Below are 20,425 nucleotides of genomic sequence, written 5' to 3'. Positions count from 1 at the left end.
GAAAGCTAAACAGGTGAAGCAAGTAAAAATGTAAATGTCACGACACTCAACATTTAGCCAACTTTGAAAGCATAATTAAATTATGGCATATATATGAGAGAGACTTCATAATATGAGTTTCATTTAACAGTAGAAATAAATAAAATAAACAACTACAGTTAAAATGACTCACTGATAATTGATAATTGAAAATAATAAATTATTTAAAATAATATAATGAATAATAAATTATTTAAAATAAAATAAAATAAAGTAAAATAAAATAATTATTTAAAATATTGACAAATATTCAAAAACAATTTAATGCATTATAATTACTATTTATTATTGAATTATTGCACGTTTTTAAAATTGTTATTTCAAATTTATTATTTATTTAATTCTATTTTATTTTGTTTTAAAGGTTGGTATACAGCTACCTACATTTCTCCAGAACCACTGATGCACTGATGAAAGAAAGAAAGAAAGAAAGAAAGAAAGAAAGAAAGAAGAACCTCAGGGGGAAGGAGGAGAACAAGAGACACAGACACCCGGAGAGAGAGAACAAGGGAGGGAAAGAGAGACAAAGTCTCAAGTCTGTTCAGTATTCTGTATTTAGCATTCAATAAGCAACAGCCAAACACACACACACACACACACACACACACACAAAACTATTTGCTTAACCAGGCTTGTTTCCCACTTCATCTCCTCATTGTAGAAGACACTCCAACTTCACTGCCTGCACACTGATCAGCTTTAGCACTGCTGTGACTTCAGCCATTAAAATTCTCAAGAAATCCCCTGGTTAGGTGTAAAGGTGTTGAGTCACATTATACTGGAGGTTTACCTGATATATAAAATCTAAAAACTAGCGGAAAGTACCTTTAACGATGAGGTCGGCGTAGTTGGAGACCCCCGAGCCACCATCGGAGCGGATGACGCAGCGGTAGCGGCTGGTGCTGCGCTGTGATGTGTCTCCGACGCTGACAGTGGCAGAAAAACGCCGGTGGTTCACCACCCTGGTCACCATCAGTGCTGTGTCCTTGCCATTCCACTGCTGCAGGATGGGATAGATATAGTTGTCAAGGACAACCTTTACTATAATTTAAAGGAAAATACATTTAATTTCAGATTTCAAGGTCTGATGACACTATCACACCCTTTAAAATTGCCAGCACTTTTGAGGTTGAGGTTGGTTGAGGTTGAGCTTTTGAGGATGAGGTTATTCTGCAAAACCAGCACAATCATGTGAGTGTGCTGTTACAGGAAACTCAGACGTGAAATCCAGCATGGGCAGCAGCAGATTCATTCATTTATCAACTGCTGGCACTAAATGTCCTCATTTCATTACCTAAAGAATGTGAGCTTGCTGTTCATAATTTAAGAACTAAAGTTTTTTTTTTTTTTTTTTTTTTGTTCCAGTAGAAGACCTGTCACTATCAGAAATTTATTTCTTTAAGCCAAAGACTGAAAAAGACTGTCTGTCACGTCCATAACCCATTACAGTGATGACCCATTTGGAGTAATGTGATGAGTGAAAACCATTACTCATTAGTTCACTGGTCTGCCTCTCACCTCCAATTTATAGATAATGCAGCAGTATTGTTATTTCAGCAAAAGGACAAGCTAACATCATGATTTTATCACAATTTTATGATTTTGTGACCATGACTGTAGCATTGTGCATGATGTTTAGATTTTTGTGGTGACAAATGGTGTGGTACCAAACAGTATGATAGACCTTTTAAGCCCATATGAGCAGAATGTTTAACACCAATATTCCTTCCTGACCTTCTCCAGCAGGCCTGTTGGCTGTTCCAAAGTCTGGATTAAAAACAAGAAATCTAAGTTTAAATTCAAAACAAGAAGCTTCTACTGGTTCTGTCAAAGTTTAGATTAAAAACAAGAGGTTTCTTTTGGCTGTTCAAGAGTCTGGAATTAAAAACAAGAAGTTCCTATGGGCTATTTCAAAGTTTCGATTAAAAACAAGAGATTTCTGTTGGCTGTTCCATAGTCTAGATGAAAAGCAAGAAGCTTCTATCCATGTTATGTTCCCTACCCATTTCCCCCCTTGTCTTTGTATTTCTGGCTGACTTCATATTAAATATACGAGGTTGTGCGGATAAATCCCAAACGAAACAGTGCATATATGGACAAACTGAGCAGTTACCTAAATGTCCTTGTAATAAAAAATAACTGTCCAAAAAACAAAACAAAACAACAACAACAAAAAAAATCGAGTTGCTTGTGTTTATTCATTCAGTATTGACAGACTTGGAAAACTCACAGATCCATTTCTACACATGGCATTGTAAGTGGAAGGACAAAAGTAGCCATATGGCAATATGGTGGCAAACATGTTGTCAAGCAACATTCCATGGATAGGCTCTTATAAAGTTTAGATTAAAAACAAGCTGCTCATACTGCCTGTTCCAAAGTCTAAATTAAAAGTAAGAGGTTCTTCATGAATATTTCACAGTCTAGATTTAAAATAATAGGTATTGTAGGTTGCTGTACATTGTTGTAACAGGTTGTTTCTTTCCCATCAAGGCTCTTAGACCTTGGACTGACCTGCCTGAGGAGCTCAGGCTGCTAAATCTGTAGCACTGTTTAAATCACCTGTTAAAAGTCATTTTTATAGACTTGCTCTGACCTGTTATTGTTTTTGACCTCCCGTTTATGACTCTTGTCTTGCTTTTATGTTTCCTACCTAGTTTTTATTGCTTTTTCTATTCATTTTATGTGGTGTTTTAATGCTTTGTAAAGATCCCTATAACTGTGTTTTGAAAAGTGCAACATGAATAAAGATTACTATTAGGGGAGAGTGGGGTAAATAGTGCCAATTTTTACTTAAAGTGCCTTTAAAGCGAGGGGATTACAGTAATGCCTCCAACTAAAATATGCACATATAGTTTAGGATGTTGTGCATCCCCGGGAACAATCACTTTGGATCTTATATAAACTGTTTGAGAAATATAGCTTTCGAAAAAAAAGTGGTTTTGTGGCACAACTTGCCCCCCGGTGCGGGGTAAATTGTGCCATTAGAGAGAATACACTGGGGTAAATTGTGCCATTGATAATTGAAGTAAAACAGATCATTTTAATCTCACAAATGATAATGCTATATAAAAGCAAAACAAATTCAACACAAAATTATTTATTTAACATTTATTTATTATTTTAACAAGATCACAGGCCACTTTTCTATAACAAGGCCGAGCGCCACATGAACACATACCCAGATCAAAATAAAAATTCCAAAATGAGCACCTGCAAATCATCTTCACCTGAATCTGAATAGTTTTAGTGATCAAAGGTAAGAAAATAATGTACAATAACAATAAAATACAATAAAGTAATATATAGTATATAATCACAAGTTGTGCCACTGGCAGAAATTACCCCAAGGCCCTTTGGCACAAATTACCCCAAGCCCACCATTTTGAAAAAAATGCATCCCCCAGCTGTTTTGAGATAACATCATGCTAACTGTATAGACTCTTGGTGTAGCTTACTTAAGTACTAAAACCTGTGTGAACTGTTTTCAAAGTTTTCAATAATTGTTCAAACACAGCAATCAAAAAACCTTGATCATAGAAATTTTACTTTGGAGGGCAAAAAAATATTTTTTGAACTTAAATGTGCTTTCCTCTCAAGCCATGTGTCTCCCTTCCTTATAAGATGAGTGAAATGGATGCCTCTTCAAAAATATGTGGTCACATGACCAACTTCTTCTATAGTTTTCTAGATAACAGGGGTGGCACTACTTGACCCTTGGCACAAATTACCCCACTCTCCCCTACTGACATTTTGCTGTTATTATGTGAAAACCTAACAGCTCCAGTCTTGGTTATTTGCATGCTTTAATTTCAGGTAAAGAATTCCCTGCTCTTCTTTGGGCTGAGAAAATTCTTCAACCTTGGGTCTTAAAAAACATGTGCTGAGAAATTGACCTTTAGACAAGGTTTTGATGAGACACTGACAATTTGCATGTTTCTCTGAAAGTCTATGATCACTTAAGAAGCAGACGTCACTTGATGTGAGCAGGTCAGATGTGAAATCTAACAAACGTACGACTCCGGCTTCCTGTTTTACATACGATCCCCACATCTCCACAGCCAATCTTGCTTTACCGCCCTAATATTACCTGCTGAGCACAGGAATGCAACTCCCCAAACTAATTTAGAGCAGCACGCTTTACCCAACAGATCTCCAGTCATGAGTTTCATTGCTCTCCATTGCAAATGTCATTACTGTACACTGGCAGCCATTTTAGTGACATAAACGTGTGTATACTTTCTTTCTTTCGCCTTGCATGAAAACATGCAAGGCGTGCACATACATATGTATGTAAACTTGAATGTGTTCACAGGCACCTCCACCCGCACAACACACACTTACACACATGTACCGTTTGAGCTGAGATGGAGTCACTGGGGTGAAGCAGAACAACTAGTTCTAATCAACCCTGAAATAGGACTGGGAAGCTTGGGATGATTTGCTACTGTGTACTTTCATTTCTTTCTCCGTTTTAAATGACAGCATTAAAAAATGACACTGGCAACATTAGCCTTTTGAATTCATGATAATTATATACATTATATGCTGTATTTTGCTAAACAGTTGACCTGTATTTTAGCTTAAGTAAAAGCAGCCAAGCATACAGTATGCCATGGAAATTTATCAGCTCTGAGGTGAGCTGATGTAGAGAATGTATGAACTTAGCAGAAGACATCTTGTTGTGGCAGACTTCACCTCCACCAATTCCATTAATATTGGGACACCACTGCGTACACTGTTGCTCTTACAATTTTGCCACTTGACAGCATTTAAAAAAAATAATAAATAAAAAATAATAGGCAATATTATGATGTGAAAATAAAAAGAAGCCTGTCCAAATTTTAGTTGTACAGGTCTTACTAATATCTGGAACAGCCTAGTAATGAGATGGTACCAGGAGATTTGGCTGTTCAAGTCAAACAGCATTGCAGGTGTGGATTTGCCAAAATGGAAAACGCTTCGATAGGTCAGTGCTGGTGTTGTGCAGTTGTTATCTGATGGGAAATAATCACACAATATATTTCTGAAACAAGCAAGATTTAAAAAAGGGGGCAGGGTGTGGCTGTCAATTAAGCTAACTTAGTTTAACATTAAGCAAGTATTTAGTGTTGTCATTAGTTTGTTGTTATGGTTACAAACGGTTTTATAAGCATAAGCATGGATACAGAGTGGAGATTTAAAGTGTTGACAGGGAGTATTTGAGCTTTCTGCTGACTGTCAGATGTTGGACTGAGATGGAGCGTCCCTCTTCTGTGTTGAATGTGTTCCCTTGCAGCTGACATGGAGAGGCACAAGATACAAAACATTCATCTAACCACTGAAAACAGATGACTCGCTCATGGGAGTTAATGGTAACTAACATTAGCTGATAACGTTAGCTAGGCTAGCTACAGCTTGTCATCTTTACTGCTAGTCACAGGTCTGTCCATCAAATTAAAAGAATGCACTGCTATAAATTTAGACTGCTGTAAAGTCAAGACGACAAAGACCTCTACACTGAAGTTGAATGTGTTTTAAAATAAAAATCAGTCAGAGAAGTTTTTTATCATTGCCTGTGCTGTGTGCCATATTGTAGTGACATCATACATTATTGGTATTTGGGAAAATCAGAGCTTTTGACTTGGAGTTCTGACTTAACTGATGTTCCTTTGCACTTTTATCCTACTTCTGAGTTTAGTGGAAAGCTCCAAGAGTTTGAAACATCCTGATATCCTGATATGACTTTAACAATACCTCCAGCCAATCAGAAGTACTTGCAGTGACCATGACGTACACATATAAGCAGACACTAAATGAGATGGTACTAACCTGTAACCACAGTTTATCATGCTGGGACCATTTCCCTCCAGCTGTGCACTGAAATGTAGCATTCTGACCCACGTTCACCTCCACGTTCTGCAGACGCAGGAAGTGAGGCGCTTTACCTGCGGCACAAAGGAAGAAGCCCATGGACCATTTAAAGTACTGTGTTTCATAAATTCAATAGGAATAGAAAGGGCATTATATGGTGTACCATGCCAAAGTATCTGAGGAGGATAATCCTCTTGCTGGGGGAGGGTGATGTACATGTTCAGGAGAAAGGTGCAGAGGTCTACCATGTATCACATTGTAGCTTTTTTCATAAAGTGTAGTGTTTACACACTACCAATGTAATTTTGGAGGGCCACTTCCCTGGCACAAAAGCATCCCTGTGATTTCCCTCCCTTTTTCCTTACTAATACATATAGAAGCAAAATGAAATTGATTGAAATAATTGATGCGCTGGAGTTTTGTTTTAAATTGTATGCATCCAAATTGCATCCAAAACCTTCCTCTACAGATTCTACTGCTGCCTCCATGACAGGAAGAAAACAAACATGTAGAAGAAGTTAAAGAAACTGCATGTTAACAATAAAAACGCTTTGATTTGCATGGGATTCAAATTTCCCAGGGACCTCACTGTTCACCAAAATATCACTTGGATGTCACTTTATGGCATCATTACACCTCAGAGATAACAATGCAAATCAAGATTGCTGTTATCATATCACCTGCGTTTGCCAATAAACAGCATGTCATTTTTTTTTTTTTTTTTTTACTTTCTGGTCTGAAATTCACAGACAATGCAGGATTCATTGGCTAAAATTGCAGTAATAATAACAGCAGGGTCTCCCCTAGTAGTCCAAGTCAAATGAGCCTTCATTCTCTTCATTGTCTGGAGTGAGAAAGAGTCATAGGGCAGGCATGAGACAGATGAACAGGCAGACAGTGAGACAGACGGCCAGACACCGGGTGACTTTGATGTGGCATTGAGACCAGCCTGCGACTGGTAAATTTCATTTTGACTGTCTGCAGACGGAGATAAGTCTAACAGAGTATGCATCGATCATTTAACAATGATAATTCACCCTGACGCTAATGTCGTGCTCACAAAAGACAAGGACTTGGAAATGAAGTGGCTGCTTCAATCTTTCTTTCTTTGTACACTTTCTTTCTTTTTTTCACTGAACATGGCCCCTCTCTCTTTCTCCTACTTCAACCGTTTATTTGCCCACTTTAACTGATTGGTGACTGGCACAAACCTGATGCGTATTCTCTGTGCCAAAAGTTCAAAGAAAAACAACAAAGCACCGAGATGGGTGGATCAAGAGGAAAGAAAGAAAGAAAGAAAGAAAGAAAGAAAGAAAGAAAGAAAAAGAAAACGAAAAGTCAAAAGCAGCAGGAAGATGTCTCAGAGAGGGGGATGGATAAAGTAGGGGAAGAATAACTAAAACAAAATCTAGCTATGAAAAGAGAGAGAAAAGGTTATTTAATTTTCTTGTCTGTTAAATTCATCCAGATGCTTTGGAAATACTGTTTGTTTAAAATTCAACCCACTACAGGAGACTGCAGTCGACTGAACTAAAACTCAAAGAATTGAAAAAATGAGAAAAGTGAAGGCATACGACAGAGGGGAAAAAAGCAACAAAATGAAGAGTGCAGAGAGGGACAGAAAAGTGGGGGAGGAAGGAGAGAGAGAAAGGGTGAGAGAATAGCAGAATATTAGAGATATTTTCTTTCCTGACTGTGCCTAGCTATAGACTACTTTCAAGGTTGACAATCACTGTCAACCTTGAAAGTAGTAGTGTATTTACAGTCTATTGTCTATTTTATGTTTTATTCCATCTCTTGTGTATTATGTATGGTCCTGTTGCTCCTGCACCATGTATTACAGAGGGTATTTATGTTATTATGTGCATTCTCAGTATATCACCGAGACAAATTCCTATACTTTTATTACTTGGCAAATAAAGTTACATTATAGATACACATTTGTATCTGTATTGCATTAGAAATTTACAGGCATTGACCTACTCTTTGTACTCAAAATTTCACTATTGTTTTGCACATATTTCCTGCCTGTATAGTGAAACAGCAGGAAGCAGCTACAAACTTTCAGAGTTTCTGAGAAGGACAGATGGTGGAGGGAGTGAAAGGCTGGTGGAAAAATCACTTCCAACAAATCCAACATGAAACGCAGAGTTAATTTTAACTAATATTTGCATTTTTGTTTCTGCCTTTTTAGGCTGATATAAAGCTTTTTGAGGTAAGTTTGGGGTATAGATCACAGTAAATCATAATGTAAGCCATATGGAAGTAGGAGGGGAAATTATAAATTAACACTGTTCTGTAAATGTCATTGATTTTTGTTTATAATGACGGTTCATTTACCACCACAGCACTGATCACAATCAATTTAACTCCGATATGCTGATGTTTTAAAAATGCTCGAATCTTTAGGGGAAAAAAGTGAGAAAGTAAAACCAGGAGAATTAGAGAGACAGGAGGAGAGAGAGTGGATGAGGTAACTAGGCCAGAGAATGTTGCAGCAGGCTGGAGTTTTGTGAAGCAAAGTGTTTCTGTCAGATTTGAGTGATGAAGACCCTGGGTTTGGACCTTCTTCCTGCCTCTCTGCAATCTGTCTGCAAGCACGCAATCTGTCCTTGTGTGTGTGTGTGTGTGTGTGTGTGAGAAAGAGTGTGTGAAAGTGTGTAGCTGGAAACAGATGATGCTCGGCGGGGCTACAGTTATGCAGGGTCAAGCATTATGAAGCATGTGCACACATACACACACGCATTCAAATCCACACATAAATCTGCACATTAATGCTCACACATGCACGCACTTAATTCCATACACACACTTTAAATGCTTCATTGTACTTGAATCCACTATTCAAATTATAGTCCAATTGTAAAATGTCTCTGCACACACACATACTTACGGCAAGGGTGAGCCAGAACTCGTATGTCGTCAATGGCGATGAAACCCGGGTGGCCTTGGACCGAAACTGCCTCAAATATAACCTGAAAGACAGAAAGAAAGAAAGTAAGTAAGAAACAAAGAAACAAAGAAAAAGAAAGAAAGAAGATGGAAGAGAACAAAAAAAGAAAGAAAAAGAAGTTACACTCTTGTCGATAGGCAAGTTTTCATCTCAAACTGAGGCATTTATTTTTACACTTCTCTTTAAAAAACACTTTTTCCTTCCAGGGAGTGCAACATCTTGTTGCCCCTACAACCCTCATATGGAAACCCCGCGGGAATTTTCCACTAAAAGTCAGCAAATATTCCTCTCTTCTGTCTCTATCCTTATGCAAGCCACATGTCATCTCGCCCTCCTCTCCTGCTCATTTTCCATTCTTGTTCTTCTTCATCCCTTTTCGTTTCTCCCTCTTTATCACACCAACCTCCTCTCCTTCTACCTTCCTCTCCTCTTCTTCTGTCTCTTTATTGTCCTTTCCATTTTTCTCTCTAAGCTTCCCTTAACTTCTAAGCTTCCACCCCCCACCTCCGTCTCCTCATTCTCAGTCTGTCCGTCAGACTGCAGAGTGTGTTTGGTGTATTTTTTAAGGTGACAAGCGGTCAGCAGGGCTGTCAAGGGGCCATGCTCTTCTGACCCCCCCCTCCCATACTCACTCACACACACACACACACACACACACACACACATACACACACACACACACTACTGTGCTGTGCTTGTCAGGTCCTCAGCAGTGTGAACTGTGACTCAGTCTGAATACTAAAGACTTCTGGGAAGACTTTGCACGTCCCATCCACCCTCTCCATTCGTGCAGGCTGCATTATTATTACTAGTACCGAGAGTGACAACAGCACAAGCTGCCCAGGTTTTCATTTCATGGCCTTGGATCAAGTTAGTCCACAAACAAGGTTTCCCGACATGAGAAGACAAAGACACCAATCTCTACTTTTTCTTATCTGAACTGAAGGAGGTGCTGGCATTAATGCACTCGGTGAGCATCATGGCCAATTGGGCAATGCCCTGAAACCTGTCTTTACTTCAGTGAGTGACTAAACTACATTAAAGCCACTCACTAAAGTATAAAAGGTGAGAATTTGGTCAATGGCATTTTACATTATCCCTTGAAGGGCGTTAGTGGGTCTAGGATAACAACAGGCTAGCCACAGAAACTAGCGCCCAGGAAAAGAGCTAAATATGGCCAAGCTCTTAGTAAAAAGGAAATGATGTCAGAGATTTTTCCCCCTTGAACTTGACTTTGAAACCGTTGATTTTTTTTCTGAGGCTGCAGTCAAGTTCTGTTGTGGCCCTGCTCAGCTGTTACAGTTTTTCAAACAGTGGTTGATTATGATATGTGCCTTCCAGTTTTGATTGAATGGACGTGACTCTCGATATAGTAACAAAATTTGGAAACGTCACTGTCTCTCTCAGCACTACAACTCTTAAAAGAATACAAAACATCCTCTCTCTGACTTATCCAGACTGAGACAAGATGTTGGATACCATTTTCACCTCTGTAAGTCCTCTGGTTAGATTCCTATGGTTAGCATTTTGTGTTAGCTTAGCATAAAGACTTGAAGTCTATGGGAGTCATTAGCCTGGCTCCATCAAAGTGAAAAAAATAAACCTTACAGCAACTCCAAAGTTGTCTTATTTACACAATGCATCATATGCATTTGAATTATATTATATATTATATATATTATATATTATTATGACTCCCATAGACTTCAAGTCTTTATGCTAAGCTAACACAGAATGCTACCTATATGAATGGAACCACTGAACATACAGAGATGAAAAGTGGAAAAAAATGGTATTTTGTTGGAGCGTTCTTTTAAAACATAAACTTTTCAAAATGTTTGAAACATATAAATGAGTCAAGATTTATCCTCAGATCACATAGGCTGAAATGTAATCAATCTCCAGTTATGGTAGATTGCATCTGAAGCCCTGCCAATATCCCAATGCTGACCTTCTGCTATGCATATTACTGATGCTGACAAACTTGCCCCTTCAAGAAAAGAGAGAGACGTGCTGTCGTGAAAGCCTGCTTCCAACCTCAGAGTGCTCCGCCGTTTAGTATAACAATGTTTTTGTCTTTTATGAAATGAAACCTTGACTCATGTATCTGCAGGAGGTGGCTCCTCATTAAAGAGTGGTGGACACATACCACACAAATACATTTGGCTACCATCAGTGCTTCAGATCTGTGTGTTCGAGGCAGGGGTGCCTTCATTTACTGAAAACAGCTCAGTCATTAGGTAAAACATAGTCACTTTTCTGCTTCCCCAATCAAATGACACAGCGGGGAATGTTTCTGTGCCTGCAACAGGCTGACCCACACACACACACACACACACAGGCTCGGACTCATAAAATAGTGTGTCCATTACAAGCTTTTAAGCTGCGTTTTCAAAAAGTTCCCTAGAACTACATGAGCTTTTTTTTTTTTTTTTTTTTTAAGTCATTTTAACACAGATAGCCACTGTGGAAGGCCACAATTGAAGCTTACGCATGCTGTACCTCTGCTGCATCGTTCCTGCGCATTTGAGAGAAACTTTGGCAATTAAAGTTTTAGCCACCAGAAAAGCACAAAGAATGGTGAGGCCAGTTTTGTGTTACTATATCAAAGGAATATGCCAAAATTGGGATAGATTGGTCTGTTTGTAAACCAATTTTGTTAGTGTTGCTATCTTCCTTTACTGGGTGCTGGATACTGACTGAATGCTCTAAATGCTAACTGTTAGCCTCCTGCTATTGAGGTGGACTTCCCCCCAGCGAACAGTGTTAAAAATAACTGCTAGATAGATATCAAAATTTTTACAAATCTATTACACAACTTCACCAGAACGTAGCCTCATGTGGTTTAGCAGTGCTTACCATTTAGTTTTAGAGCTGCTGCTGTACAAGTTCTGATTTCACTTTGATCTCACTTTTGACATAATGCCGTACTATCAATGGACGTCTGAGCAACTGAACAGCTGTAGGTGTTAGTGTGAATCTTACTATCACTGAACATAGCATTAACCAGAACACTACTTCCTTTAGTGCAGTCAAAAGTGGATGTTAGGGTGTACGGACATGACTTGTACTAATGTCTGAATACTGCTAATCTAATAAAAACACCTTTTTATTATACCTTCAGAACGTCACATGTCAAAAAGGAGGAGAAAATCTACATTTGATTGCTCTCAGGCTCAATATGTGTGTCCACAGATTAAAGTAAATATTTCATTACGGGGAAAACGATTAAATGGTCAAATAGCCACAGGCAGTGCAGTTCAAATATCAAATATTGGCCTATCCGCCTGACATATGACATTAGGGAGTGTAATTACAGAGGCTCTTTCAGCCCATCTGAATCTTATTAAAAGAGGATTCTAATCTCTGGCTCACATTCTCTCTCTCTCTTTTTTTTAGGTGATGGTCTGGTCATACAGGAGGAACATACAGTTTTATTATGCCAAAAATTGTAGTCTATAATAATTTCTCTCTATGATTTTGAAAAGACTATTATATATTACAATTTTTTTGCATATTAAATCTATTGTAAGCCATCATTGCAATATTGTTAAATTATGACAGCCATGCCAGCAGATTTTCTTTGAGACAGAGAAAGTGAGAGCAGTGTGTGTCTGTGTCTGTGTGTGTGTGTGTGTGTGTGTGTGTGTACCTGGTAGGAGTTTGGCCAGAACGTAGAAATGGCCAGCTCTGCCTTCACCCAGCCTTCAGTAACAGTATCAGAGGCGTTCCACACTGGGTTACCTTGAGAGCCCCCATTCACCTGCAGAGACAGCGAGGAGGAGCAGAAATAAATCAAAAGAACCTGAGAGGGAGGAAAGAACAGCAGGTTTCACAAAGCCACACTTAAGACCTTTTAAAAGGTGCTACATGTGTGATTTTTAAAGATCAATGGATCATTATGAAATTAATCTTGACACCATTATTTCATAAACAAATGGGGCCATGGTGGTCATGATCAGGTGTCCCTATCTCACCCACTGGTATTATTAGAGCTACTATTTCTCAAATTTAACATCTCATTTCCCATACACCCTGTTGCTTCTTGTCATAATCATAACTGTTCCTTTTGACTCTAAGTTGCCAAGGCGTTTCATATAGGTTTCACTGTGCTGATAGGCTCCAGTCGGCTGTGACCCTATTAAGGAGAAAGTGGGTATGGAAAGTGAATAGATGGATAGATGCTCTGGAAGAGCAGGGCCCCCTTCCTCTTATGTGCCATAAAGTAATGCAGCAGATTTCACCAAGACCAACCTGGTGGTACACAATGTAAACTTTAGTGTAGAGGTCATTGACCATATTCACCATTATGCTACATCATGCTCAGGGTGGGCAGCACCTCTTAGAAACACCGAGAGCCGGACCAAACATTATTATTTCTCCCCTTCCCCACTGAACAAGAACAGAGACAACAGTTAATGAAAATGAGGAGGGACATGGTGCCATTTTTTAACTGCATTTGCCAATTATTATCTGCTGTTAACATTTGCTTTCATCACATCTTAGTTACCATATGATGTGTTATATATGATAGAAACAGCAAAGTCAAGCTTGCCATGTAACTAAAACATCTGAGCTGAAGTGAAAAGACAGCAGGTTTGATGGAAAAATTCAGCCCAGCTAAAGTTAGTGTTACATCCAGTGCATTTTACTTCCAGGTGTAAACCAATTTAAAACATAAGTGAACTTAATTTGTGAGCTTAAAAACAAACATACAACAAACCAAACAAACAAACATAAGTCAGCTAACACTCTCATATGGTAGCTGGGATGGGTTTAAATGCTAACATTAGCTGTTGCCTAACATTAGCTAACAGTAGTCAATGCACACCCAAATACACTGGTTTATCTTGAATTACAGCCTCTCCAGATTTTCAGTGTCTGTTTTTGTTTTTTTGTTTGTTTGTTTGTTTTTTTTTCAACATTTCTACACATGGGACGCAGCAGACTTTTCACATCTGTTTATTCACTCGTCGAGATTTCTAGACCTCATCCCTCCCTTCTTTCCCGCCATTTATCCTTTCGTCAATCACACCTCCCTTCTCACCTGCCCACATCTTTTTATTGTGTCAGTCCATCCCTCTCTCCTCTCCTGCTCGCCACCATATAAAATATTAAAACTCCCAGTGCTGAGCTCGTATCTGCTCAACAACACAGAATATACACACTAACACCCACACCTGCACACACACACACACACACACCCACACACACCCACACAAACAGACTCCGGCCCTATTCCTGACTCATGCATCTCTTGTTCTTGCTACTTGTGTTCTTTGGCTGCCGTAAAGCAATTTGTGATAACCCTGCTCTCTTTATAAATACATTTGACTTAACAAACACACACACACACACACACACACACAAATTTCAGTGATCCTCATGTCCCATTCAGTATGCCACGGCCATCTTTATCCCTCCTGAAGAGAGAATAGAGGCAGAGGCCTGGCTGTTTACCCACCTATCAGTCAACCCACCCATTGCTAGTCACTCACTCACATTCACTCAACACCTCATCCCTCCTTGACAGAGAACAGAGCTGTGTTTGTTTACCAGTGTATCAGTCTTCCCATCCCTTCCTTTCTTTATCCCTCCTTCCCCTCTTGTCAATCACACACACACACACCTTAATGTAGACATTGAGCGTCCCAGGGCTGGCTCCATCCCTGCTGGACAGAGAGTAGAGGAAGTCGATGCAGTGGGTGTCGTTCTCCTTCAGGGTGGGCATGTACAGGTGGGCCTTCTGCCCTGACGCCCGTCCTGAAGCGTTCACCACCATGAAGGAACCTGCACAAACACACAGAACATAGAGGGGATGGGGTTAAAAATACAATCATAAAACTGCAATAGCAATGCCAAGTGGGTAACTGCAATGATGCTGACGTGAACGCCAACAAAAACGTGATAATTATAATTTCATTTGAAGAGCACTTCCCGGGGAATGAAATAATAAAGAACATCAATAAGATGAACAATGAAAAAAAAGAGTATTAATTAAGCGTACTGTAGAGTATTTTGCATTGGGTTGTAGCAGACTTCAAGCTGGCTGTCAAACTATGTTTTCACACCCGGTCAGCCAGATTTCTGTGCCATCTGAAGCGTGATGCAGCAATATGCAAAAACACCTCAAGCTCTTTAATTCGCCAGGGTCGTATATCAACGATTTAATGTATCCACGCCCTGAGGGTTCTGAACTACGGCATAAAACACATTTTCTCTGTCGACTTGCGCTTTAAGTGTGTTTTACTCTCTGGTTTATGGCACAGTATGGAGCTTTTATGGGCTGGCCGGCACCGTTTGGCTGACTGCCATCACTCGAGACTGAGAGCAAGAAGAGACAGGAAGGCTATTTGGCAAGAGAGACGGAGAGGGGAGATACTGAATCAAAACGGTGCGTGTGTGCTGAGTCAAATATATGAACGTAGGTGTGAGAGTGTGTTTGTGTGTGTGTGGGTGGGTGGGTGGGTGTGGGTGTCAGTGTTGGTAATGATAGAGTGTAAGATGATACAGAGGATCCAGTCTGTAAAAGTGTTTTATCAACTGAGGACCTCAAGTGCTAATCCTTCAGATACTTTTTTTTTTTTTTTTTATTTTGGCTCATTTGCCTAAGCTCTCACCACTGTGCTGTTTCTGCACTGCCCTTCTCAGAGATCATGTGTCTATCAAACAGTGTGGGCGAGACTGTGACATCTTTTTTTTTCTTGAATTTTCTGTTGATGGAATTTGATTTTCTGTTGTCTGTTCAGCCACACTGGCACCTCTCATGCAAACTACCCTGTCTTCCTCTTTTTTATTTCAAACAAACAAAATGAAAAGGCATCACTTTCTATGCAGTGTCAATTCTGTTCACTAAAACTACGACTAAAAGTATTCAATCACACTTTTTCCAGCCTAAACTTAGACAAAAAATGAACTAAAATGAACCTTTCTTGACAAAAACTATGATGAGATATAATAATATTTTCTTTAACAAATAAAAGGTGAAAATTCCAGAAATAAACAAATGAAAACACAGCTCCTGACCACCATTTGGAAGGGAAGACAAAAAGGCAAATTTTACTTTTGAGGTTAAGTACTGTACAAATACATAAATACAAGAAGCTATATTGTGGCATGTATCAGGTCACAAACAAATAGTTTAGGAATCTACAGAGAAAAAAAATATATGAAAATGGTGAGTTAGAATTAGATTAAAAATGTGTTGTCAGTGACAAAAAAAAAAAAAAAACACTTTCTTGATGGCAAAAATTCAACTAAAACTAACAATTTTCAAATGACTAAAACATGATTAAAAAGTCTGAACCTAAATCAAAATTGGCTTTTAACGTGAACACAGTTCCTGTGTTCCGGTTCAGAGCAGCAAATGTCAAAACGTTCATGTGCAGGATGGATCATAATTATGTGTTATATCAACTGACAAGAGAGACAAGCAAAGCAGCCATGACCAAAACACATGTCCAACCTTCTCATCAAATTTGGTGGGAGGTTGGTGTGGAAAGGGGTGTAGCAGTGGGCGTATCATATCATAAGAAGTCTCTTAACTTGTAAATGGATTCAAAATATTCCCCAAATAATTTCCTGTTGCTGAAATTTGATGACTGAGATGGCTGCAGAATCCAACTCTACATTTTTGAAATGGGCACTCTGTTCAGTTTATCACAGAAAATCACACAATCATCAAGTGAAATCTATGTCTAGGGAAGCAGAGGGAACTCTCTACAGCAAGAAATAGCACAACTAACCTGAAGAAACACCTGCAGAGGGTTTCCTAAGCTAACTGAGAGAGATGAAGCTGCTAGCAAGCGGAAAAGAAAGGCTAGGGACGAATGTGTGAGCTAGCTGAAGCAAAAGAAGTTGGGTTTCACTGGATCTGCCATGTAAGTGCATGAAGGGACCAGATCCATGCTGTGGAGAAGAGCCTGGATTTGGCTATATGATAACGCCCACCACTGGATTTGTAATGAACTGCAATAAACTTCAGATTCTGTGCTTTGATTATGAAACAGCTCTAGCCTCTTCCATTTTATAATGTCTAGTCTAGTCTAGTCTAATTCTGCGGTTATTTTGGTGAAAGTAACACAAAAGTAGTGTAATCACTGATACACTACTCAGCACAGACAGAAATATTATAAAGTAGCTTATTACTTTTCACCGAATGTAACTAGTAATAACTAACTAACTAATAACTGTCATACCACAAAAAGTCACACACTTCCCAGCGATTAGCAGAGCAACAAAATTTTGATGCAAGGTTAGATCTAGACTAAGGAATAACATAGCAACTTCTCACACAGATTGGACCATACCCAGTTCCTCCCAGGCCTCAACATTGGTGAGTTTAGTGGGTTTACTTTTTACTATTTACACTTTGTGTTTTCCCAGTGTCACCAATAACATATTCTGGTACATTTACTGTTTTTGACGAGATGAATTGTTTCAAATTTCTGTTCCATACATTGCCACAAAAGCTCACCATAGCCAATACTGTTCACAATGCCAACAAACATTTCTGCCTTTGGCAAACTATGGATTCCATTGTGAACTCTAAAATATTGCAAATAAAACTCTTTTGTTGCATTTGCTCACAAAATTACTGATGCGTATTACTGGAAACTGCTGCCTGGATGTCATGGCATTTTGATTTTAAAGGGCAGTGCAGTGACTTTTGACGGGGATGGGGTGTAGAGAAGAAGCAAAGAACAAACTTAGAGCCAAACACACACACACACACACACACACACACAAGTCAGTTCAATTTTTTGGAGGTGAATCTTGCTCACTGTGCTCATATTGTTTATATAAAGTGGATGTAGATGTATCCATATACAACAGTTACTGCAACAGATCTGTCCATACATTTTTGTATATGTGAGCATGAATGTGTGTGTGTGTGTGTGTGTGTGTGTGTGTGTGTGTGTGTGTGTGTGTGTGTGTGTGTGTGTGTGCGCGCGTTGGTATTACTGAAGTTATATCACTGTGTAGTTGTCTGAGAGGGGGAGAGCATGATACCACTGAAGTAAAATGATTGTGTGTGTGTGTGTGTGTGTGTGTGTGTGTTATGAAGTAATCTAGCCAGGATCTGTAACCAGGTCTCTCTATGGTGAACTAGGTCTGATTACATTTCATATTCACACTCCCACACAGACACACACACACAGACACACAAACACACACACACAAACACACACACACACACCACTGTGCACAGAAAGCTGTTTTACCTCAGTCATACATCAACAGACATGCACATGCTGACCCCCCACAGAGATGTACACGTCACATACATCGTTACTCTTCCAGTTTTTTGTTTTTTTTTTTAAATATAATATATACCCAGTTACAAACACACACACACACACACACACACACACACACAAAATACCTTCTCCTTGCATCTTAAATTGATAAAAGGTGTTTTTTTTCTGTCTCTCTCTCTCTCGTTAATGCTACTACCAGTGAGGAATTTGTTTCATTAACTCTGTGAATCCCAGCATCCTGTGAGAAAACAAAATCTACTTTATTTACCAGTTTTCTGGTCATGTGTCTCATTTTCTGAGATTTTTTTTTCTTTTCCCCATGTTTTTGAAAGAAATCTAGTGACTTTGCTCAGGTTTCAAAGAGTTAAAATGCTTTATAAATAAAGTTGACCTGAATTGACTGAATGTGCTGACATTATGTGTGACGGTTGTTAACCTGAGAAGTCTTTCACCCCAGCAACTGTCTCAGTGGGTGAAACAGAGGTGTTACAATGTTCTCTCTCTCTCACGCACACACACACACTCAACAATGCAAAAAATGTTCAAAAACAGAGCAGACTGACACATAACAGAGGCACACGTGCAAGGCGGTATTAAAAAAAGACACACAAACACGTACACGCACCCATTTCACACGTTTCACTGCTGTAAGGTCAGAGAGAGGAACATGCAGTTAATGTGAGAAAACCTGATGAATGTGTCTGACATGTTCACACACACGTCAAAATAACTGTCACCTCAGCATGGCAAAGGCTTCAGCTCATATCAGCTGTTTTCACAAATACTGCTGATGGCTCCGTATCCTACTTCCTGTTCTCAAATCCACTTGTTTTGTTCCATTCAAATTAGGTAGATGCCAGTTACCCATGTTTGCTTGCCATGTGTGCCATATGTGTGTATGTCTTGTGAAGCACTTCATGTTTTCCCATAAAAGGGTTACAGAGTAAACTTCATGGTATTGCTTTTTTGCTAATTATTATTATTATTTAACCTTTCCAACTGGAGCAAGTTCACTTGAAAGAAAAGAAAGAAAGAAAGGAAGTGAATTTTGTTATGTAAAACCTGTTAAAGTATAAGCCTGCTACAGGGCTCCTGGGAATCGAAGGGTTAATCAGAATTGAGCTGTCCACATGTTCATCCTAGAATGTTACTTTAAACTATGAGGTCTTTTTTCTTCTTCTTTGTTAAACATTTAAATGACAAACAGGACATCACAGTTTTGCCAGCTGTCAAATCTGTGATGTTCAGTATTTCGTAACTGCACTTCACCCAGATACGGTTTTTCAATTTTTGGCAAAGTTTATAACAACTGAGCTATTTATTTCTCAGGGGGTGACTGTCTGTGTGTGTGCGTGCGTGCGTGTGTGTGTGCGTGTGTGTGGTGGTGGGGGACATTTTTTCAGGGTTTTTTTTTTTTTTTTTTTTTTTTTTACTGATCTCTAAAAAGGTGAGTTGAACAAATCAATAGTAACACAGGTTGGTTGGTCTGTATTTTCAAATATGATTAATTTATGTGTTAGAAATGTCCATCTTTGTTATTATCTTATTATCTTTGTCTGAAACAGTTTATGAAAAAGCCAATTCACTGCATCAGCAAGCCAGCTCATTTGCATACAGCATATGAAAGCGCTTTCATTTGAGACTCTCACTCTGCACTCACTCAAACTCGTTGATTGACATGTCACTCTGCTGTGGCAGACATGGTGCCTGGTCAGCATTATTGCAATGGGGGACAATGTAAAAACACATTGCTATATTGGCTTCTCGCTCACTGCAATGTATTACCTTTACCAACTAGACTGCAAGTCTCCAGAGTTGTTTTTTATGCTTCCGTTAAATTCTATGGAATTGAAAGGCAGCAAATATAATCCCGAAAGGTAAGATCACACTGATGGCTGATGACTTGAAATATTTTCCATAGTAATGCATTCATGTAAAAGCAGTCAGAATGAACTTCACAGGGCTGGAAAATGTATGCAAAAAGACTGTGAAATTGTCCTTTAAGAGAGTCATGCTTATCATTTAGTCACTGAAAATGCATGTTCCTATGTTTATTATTTTAATCGCCCCCAACAGCATAAAGATCTGCAATTCAGCTGTTATCTCTGCCACTGCAACATGCATGGAGGTGAAATTAATCTCATAATAGTGCATAACTAACCAGTCCAGCTGGTTGGCTGACTCCCAGCATGATAATTGATGTGGTCAGTTGCTAGTCCTGCTATAGCTGTGTCATCAGATCCTCACTGTCAAACTGCTGTCTAGTAGCACTCATTAAAGGAATAGTGCACTCATTACAAAAAAAAATACACTTATATTA

The 20,425-nt window shown here is 39.0% G+C and overlaps 1 protein-coding gene across 29 annotated transcripts in view; it reads right to left on the bottom strand.

Annotated features, from left to right (window-relative positions):
* The window catches only part of ptprt (protein tyrosine phosphatase receptor type T), a 490,886-nt gene that overhangs the window by 320,204 nt on the left and 150,257 nt on the right, over positions 1 to 20,425 (bottom strand). For all 29 annotated transcript variants that reach the window (XM_030051856.1, XM_030051857.1, XM_030051859.1 and 26 more), the window contains 5 exons: positions 14,475 to 14,635; positions 12,498 to 12,608; positions 8,786 to 8,867; positions 5,851 to 5,966; positions 865 to 1,039 (listed from right to left, as the gene is read on the bottom strand). In XM_030051856.1, the coding sequence (XP_029907716.1) occupies positions 865 to 1,039; positions 5,851 to 5,966; positions 8,786 to 8,867; positions 12,498 to 12,608; positions 14,475 to 14,635 (645 nt within the window). The remainder of the gene's footprint in view (positions 1 to 864; positions 1,040 to 5,850; positions 5,967 to 8,785; positions 8,868 to 12,497; positions 12,609 to 14,474; positions 14,636 to 20,425) is intronic.

Source organism: Myripristis murdjan, chromosome 5 (assembly GCF_902150065.1).
Source record: "Myripristis murdjan chromosome 5, fMyrMur1.1, whole genome shotgun sequence".
Lineage (NCBI taxonomy): Eukaryota > Metazoa > Chordata > Actinopteri > Holocentriformes > Holocentridae > Myripristis > Myripristis murdjan.
Note: the sequence above shows the minus strand (reverse complement) of the source record. Positions and strands in the feature narration are given on the sequence as shown.